Below are 7,079 nucleotides of genomic sequence, written 5' to 3'. Positions count from 1 at the left end.
CACAGCAGGGTGGGAGGAGCCCAGTAACATTTGTCGATTCGTGGGGGCGGGACGCGGTAAATTGTGGCACTCGCTGGTACATTTTACAGTGGCCCCCATCCGTGATGGGCCTTGGGGCGGAGGGACCACCACTCCCGCCACTGATACAACGTCTTATATTTATAACCGTTTATGTTTATGGCAGAATATGGCTTGACTTATGGTATACTGAATAACGCGCAATTCTCTAGCTACAGCTGTAAAGATAAATATACCGAACATAATCCATATATTAAGGGCTGGCGGCCCGTCCATCCACCCATTGTCTATACTCGTCATTGGTTTGCGTCCGTACCTTTCGGGCTCCGGACCCCTGCCCTGCGACCCTGCATAGGACAAGAGGGTACAGGTAATGGATGGATGAATAACTATATATTAGGCATATAAGATGAGATTACCTTTATGAATAAAGAGTGGGAAACGTTAAATAACATACGAAATAAATTTTGTAAAGATAACTGTGACTCCCATATCACAGCGTTTCGAAATCATAAACAGACGAAACAGGTGCCTGACTCGTAGGCAGATCACTTCGGCACGATATTTTTCGCTGGCGTGAATTGGAGGTGAACTGGAGCGCCTTTAGGACCCCGCGGACTTCCGTGGCGCCACCTGCGCTGATAAAGGCACGTGGGTGCGCGAGACTCTCCTGACGTCAGGCGAGTTTGATTATTTTAAACAGAACAAGATGGCGGATAAGAGCGGCTTGAGGAATCGGACTCATTCAGAACACAACTGCAAGAGACCTGTCTTCGCTCAAGGTAGGCTGTTCCGGAGGCAATTTATGGGAGCGGGCCGATGTTGGGGAAGAAGCGCCGAACGGACGATGGAGGCGCGTCCCCCTGCCATGTACCGATCCACCTGGCCCTCTGTGTCGGACCGTTTCTCTTATTTTCCTGTCCCGCTACCTGTTCCTGCCTCTGTGGCCCGTCAGGACACCTTCCAGGCAAAGCAGCCGTCCCCTCGGCCTTTGCTTGTGCGAAGCTGCCTGCAGATCCCTGGGCTGCGTCAGACGGCCCTGCCTGATGTCGGCGGTGTCGGACGGGCTGGCGTCTGAGCCGCTTCACCGCCTCGCCGGCGGTCTGTGCCCGGTGCCGCCGACTGGTCACTCGATCTCCGTTTCCTAGGCGAACGTGCCGGTTTCGGATCGGTCATGTGATCGGGACTTGGTCCGGGACTCGCGGTTCCGTGGCCGGCCCGCCCAAATTCCCGGGATCTACCCAGTCGTAGTTGGTTAAACCGTGACCGCCAGTGATCGCTAACTGGTGACTGAACTGGTCTCACCGGTCAGGGCAGCACTTGCCTCTGCTCGCCTAACCCACAACGATTAACGGTAGCTCTACAAACCCTATAGCTGTGTCTGATTAACTGTATCTGCTTATGTATCTGGTTACACTAAATATTGATGTCGGGTTAAGTTGAGCAATTTGTGTATTTTTAGCGCGCACCATCTATCAAACATGCAGGTGCGTGTCTTATTTGGAGGGATTGAAAACCTGTTTTAATGATTACACTGGCATAGATGGTCAAGAGATGCAAAAATTTTAGGCACTGGTTTCTGTCAGGAAGTTTTTTTTGCTTTGGAACTGTTCTTTGGGTCGTGTTTACATGTTTATTGTGCACAGGGGCTTCTTTGTGCTGCGCTGACAGCTGCCAAACCAGAAACATTTTTTATAAATCTTCAATGACAGCAGCAATCAAATCCTCCGTAAAAAGTAAATCATACGTGTAGTCAGTCATCCTTAAAATAATGTCATGAAAGTCACGGCTTTGTGTGTGCGTAACTTGGGGCTTTTTAAAGTAAGCTGCCATAGATATACAGGAACCATGCTGAATGTGGCGCCGTTTGCGGGGAGCGGTCCTTACTGGCCTTGCACTCCTGTCCATAGTGACAGTATTACTTATTGATAGACTGTCCTGGGGCAGCCTTTCCCCCTCCACCTTTCTATGCTTCAGTTAAAGTATATTACTCGGTACTTCTCAATGTCTGAATGGGCCGTCAAGTGTAAAATTGTTGAAATAATGTGGGGAAACTGTCACTTCCCTCCTGGTTGTTGTGGGGGGTGGGTCTACAAAGCAACTTCAATGGCCTGTCTGTTAAATACTTGTAGAAAATACATATAAAATCTTATGTTGTCAATGTTGTTCACCCACCTGTGTGTTTGCTGTATCTGAAGGAGGCACCTTAGCTTATGGTTCATGGAAGTCCTCATACCTGAAACAGAAGGCTTTTTACTGAGGACGGTGTACGCTGCTGGTCCAGCTCAGGTTATGCTATGGGTTGCTTTGGTGTAACATAGGCAAGGCAGCTTTTTTATAGCACTTTGTGTAACACTGAAATAAGACACAAGCTGAAAGTAAAACATAAACTTCAAGTATCAGCATATAAAATAATACAGGAAGAAAAGTATAGTGTCCAAATTTTTAAAATGCATATTTTATTAAAATTTATTAAAGCTCATCTGTATGTGTTATTGTTGGGGCTTTTCAGATATTCAGTGGAAGCTGGGTCCCGCAGTCATCTGCGTAGTAACTAATTCATCTTTGCACCATATTTCGTTTCAGCTCTTGGCACAACTTGCTTTTTAGTCACGACTGATATCAGACCTACCAGCCTTGTATTCCTCAAGCATATGACAAATATCTTGGTCCTAAACCCTTTAATGACTTGCAAAAACAGTAAGTGATATTTTTAAATCAATTCTCTGATTAACTGGCAGCCAGTGGAAGGACTTTGGAACTGGAGTGCTGTTTCAGTGCTGTTTCAGTGCTGTTTCAGTGCTGTTTCAGTGCTGTTTCAGTGCTGTTTCAGTGCTGTTTCAGTGCTGTTTCAGTGCTGTTTTCAGTCTTTTTGGTAAGAATCTATCAGCAGAATTGAGTGTTTGAGCTGCTGCTTTTTTTTTTGCTTTGGGTTTTAGTTCTCAAAGCCCTAGATCCCAGGTATTCATAGCTGTAGTATTTCTTCCTTATTACCCAATAGTATTATTTCTGTCTTGTTTTTAATTGAAGGAAATTCTGTTTTCAGTTGTGTGTATTCTTGAGGCAAAGACGGCAAATCTGCTGGACCATAGTTGTTTGGCACCAGAGCAAATGCATCTGGTTATGGACAGCATAACCTTGCTGGCCTGAAGAATTTGACCAAGTGGAGGTATACCAGGGTTGAATAAGAGGCCCAATCCTTGAGGGACTCCATTTGCCATGGCAGTAGGTTCAGATTTGTAATTTTGAGTAATTAACCCTGACCAAAATTTTAAAGCACACAAGGACTGTTCCTCATATGCTTACCCAATGTTCTATCCTATCTAGAAGTATTTTCAGAATTTATTTCAGTAATGAGAAGCTTTCAGTATGTCTGAGTTATGTAAGAATTTGTGCAAGTTTGTTTGGGGGAGAGGTTATGAAAAGTAATTTCAGTTATATACTTGGTTTGAGTCGGGGGTTTATATTTGCCCTGTGAGGGGGAAGCTGTGTCAGTCCCCTAAGAAAGGTCTTCTCTGGCTGCCGTTGGAGGTTATATGGACACGCCCACCCCTGGGCACCTTATGCTTCATCACCGTGTTTCTGGCAAACGGACTAAATTTTGGTCCCACCCCCCCCCCCCCGGCTTGGCATTTGTTGCTGGTATTCTGGTGTATGGGAGCAGAACAAACCAGACTGTGGGGTTCTGCTTGATATTCCACCGATTTCGCTCATGCTTAGTAGTTATAATTATGTGGAGCCTCTTAATGTTTATTGCATTACACAGGAGGGGACAACATTCTGTTTAGCTAGGGGTCCTTGATTTATATGTGTTTGCTAATTTAAAGCTGAGGTGATCATGCTTGTTTTGTGGTTTGGAATAGCAACATTTGGACAGAGCAAGCATTGTGACTGAACCAGTCCTTGGTGACTTTTTTTTTTTTTTTTTTTGGTGCTGTATTTGCTGCATCTTATGCAGTATGGAGATGTCTATCTCTGAGCATTGCCTGGTCTGGCTAAGATGTCCAGCTAGTGAACTTTGTGGGTTGTGCAGATTTCCTGGCGATGCTACAAGTCTAAACTCATTTCTGCCCACAAGCCTTCAGCTTAAACTTTTAAGATATGGCTACAGATCTTGATTGAGTAGGAAAGAGTGGTTTCTGTACTAGACCAGCAGCAGACCCAGGGACAAGCCATACTCCAGTTTTTGCTGAAAAGGCAGTCCCACTCGTGTTTTTGGACCTGTAACGGTTTTCTCTAAACATTAACTTGTGATTTGGTTTTGCTGCATCAACACTTTGGCCATATACCGACTTGGGGAAAAATTGATTGGAGAAAATATTAATAGCCTGGGACATCAGAGGGGCAGTTTCTGGATGCCCCCAAAAATCGTAGGGCCCCTCCCCCCCAGGGGGAATAGTATCATACTCTTGCCAGTACTTAAGTAAGCCTATAATCTTTAAGACTTGCCTCAGGGTGTGTAATCAATATATTCAGTAGCTAGGCTTTTGGTTGAAACACTTTATTAGCCGCTAGCAGGACCAATAAAGCTGTGACAGGGCTTGTTGTAAGTCATTAAAGTTGTACTCATGAAGTTTGTTACTTGTGGCCCTCTTAGTGTTCACATACTGGTGGGCTTTATGGTACCTTTTGAACTAATGTAAGTGCTGTAGTTGCCTGTGATTAACTGCCGTTGTGGTACAGCTCTGTCATTGGAGACATGTACCTTTTAATGAACATCACCTTAAGGTAGGAACCCCCCCCCCCCCAATCTGAATGTCAGTGTCAGCCAAGTAGTAGATAAAGAGATTAATGTGGTAATCCAGTGCAACGTGTGTGATTCATTTACATTACATTGTACTGCAACAGCAGATGAATAACATGCAAAACTGGCCAAATTATTAAAGAGTATGCATTAGGACTGCAGTTGAATCAAAGAGCTTTCTTTGTTTTACTCTTGGCTATCTGACTGTGTGAATCTTTAGTTTTACATGTTCAACAGTTATCTGTGCTGCTGCAGGTTTAGCTTGTGATGTGAAGTTTGTTTACTCAAGGACAACTTCACATGTGTTACCATTAACTGCCTCTTGAAACTAAATAAAGCCGCCATAATGTATGTGGGTGACTAAGACAAACAGGGCCTGTTTAAGTGCCTCGATTTTTCCCTCGATGGGGCTGAAATTGGAAAAATCTAAAATAAAGAAGGTTTGTGGAGTTGTGGATCGGGTCTTTGAATTCCGTCATTTGGGGACAGCTCTAGTGAAGGATTTTAAAAGGCATTTTAAAGCTGTTGAGGAATTACGAGAGTCGCGCCTCAGACCCATCCGAGGATAAGAATGTTGTGGGGTGGCTCATTTGACGGCAGCATGATGCAGAGATGGTTTAAGGACATTGTCATTTACATGTCTTATTGGGCCTAGCAGCTCTGCTTACACAATAGTCTTGGATGGCCTCTGCGCCCCCTGGGCTTCCTCCTGGCAAAGTGTGTGGCTCTAACGACACGTTCATTCCATTCCCCATATAATTTACTGACTCCTTAGCCTAGGTGCTTTGACTGTAGTGATGAATCCATTCTTTATAGCTTCAGGAAAGAGGATACACACACAGCAGAAGACTTTTATATAGGAGTTGATTGGCATCTAAGCAATCTTTGCGTTGCTGAGGCGTTAACTGGAAATATGTCACACACACGCAGGTACTTTTGTGTGTGTGTGTATATAGGTTGTCTTTAGAGGAAATAAGACATCTTACAATTTAGATTTTTTCAAATTTATTTTTATTTCTAATTTCACAGCATGTCCTCTTTAGTGTACAACAGGAATAAATATGGTTCCTTACATCAGTGAAAAGATGCAAAAACAAAATGTCCACTACAATGGACAAAAATGAATGGGTGGGGTCTCAGGAGTGTGCGTGCGTGCGTGCTGTCTTCTGGCTTTCTTTATTCAGTTTCCCTGTTCTGTATCTCCCTCTACTTCTGTTACATGTATCACAACACAACCCTGTAAAGCGCTTTGGGACAACTGTTGTGAAAGGCGCTATATAAAAATAAATTGAACTGAATATAGATTAACACAATAGTATTGCCGATTTGCTAAGTCAAGGCATTGGCACTGGTCTGACATGTCAGTCTTGATCTATATTGTTGGCAGATATTTAAACTTGAGTTAATATTCAAAGTTTTGCTCCAGAGCTAAAGACATAACTACTCAAAAAACTGGAGATTGCATTGGATGATCAGCTGTTTCTGTAGTAGAGAGTGAGATGTTTCCTCGGCTCATTCACCCCTTAAAACCTCATTTCTGTCTCCCAAATCGGCATTACATCGTTGGCATCTCACTTCCTGGATTATGTGATGTACTTGCAACACACATTCACAATTATCTTTGGAAGCAAAGGAACTGACATCAGTTTCGCTACAGATTTTTCCAGTTCCGAGGTTAGCTAGTTATTGGTATTCGCCAAAATTTCCGCATCAGTGCACCACTGGTGTTAACGTCTCTATTATCTGAAGTCAGCAGTTAGTGCATTCAATACTTCTTCCTAATGTCTCTTAGTTCCCCCAGTTTGATAAATGTTCCTTTTTTAATTCAGACGAGCCTTTGCAATTTTGCTTTGGTCAGGATCTGCATCCTTGGGTCTGCATGCATCTGTGACCCTTGTAGCGATGCCAAGTGAAACGGAGAAGTTTATTTTTGCGCCGTGGCCCGAACATCTTGCAGCGAGTGCGGGGCCTTCGTCTTGCTGTAATCTGATGACACTCATTGCTGGTTGGGGGGTGGGTAGTTACCCTGCTGTTGATGCACTTTTCTTATGGGAGGTATTCCCAGTTAGAATATCTGCCACCTTGTGTGTTTCAATTCCTTGCCTTGCCTGTCACTCTCACACCATTCACCACCTGGCAGTGTTAGGCCATTGGCCTGAAGATAGGGGACATTTCCCGAAGTGCCCATATCTCTCAAGTTTTCAAACTTCAAGTCCGAACAAAGATTTGGATCTTGTCCCTAATGAATTCTGTCAAATTGTCCTTTAAGAGCCCTGCATGGATTTGCTGCTTTGTTCCGCAGTTAAAAATGCACATT

The 7,079-nt window shown here is 44.0% G+C and overlaps 1 protein-coding gene across 3 annotated transcripts in view; it reads left to right on the top strand.

Moving 5' to 3' along the window:
* Window positions 1-554: 554 nt before the first annotated feature.
* The window catches only part of LOC111836853 (atlastin-2-like), a 32,667-nt gene continuing 26,142 nt past the window's right edge, over window positions 555-7,079 (top strand). Inside the window, exon 1 of one of the 3 annotated variants that reach the window (XM_023798473.2) lies at window positions 555-800. In XM_023798473.2, coding sequence (XP_023654241.1) covers window positions 728-800 — 73 coding nt within the window. In that variant the 5' untranslated portion in view covers window positions 555-727. The remainder of the gene's footprint in view (window positions 801-7,079) is intronic. The other 2 variants (XM_023798475.2, XM_023798474.2) reach the window with 2 other exon arrangements.

The sequence above is a fragment of the Paramormyrops kingsleyae genome, chromosome 20 (assembly GCF_048594095.1).
Source record: "Paramormyrops kingsleyae isolate MSU_618 chromosome 20, PKINGS_0.4, whole genome shotgun sequence".
NCBI classification, from domain to species: domain Eukaryota; kingdom Metazoa; phylum Chordata; class Actinopteri; order Osteoglossiformes; family Mormyridae; genus Paramormyrops; species Paramormyrops kingsleyae.
Note: the sequence above shows the minus strand (reverse complement) of the source record. Positions and strands in the feature narration are given on the sequence as shown.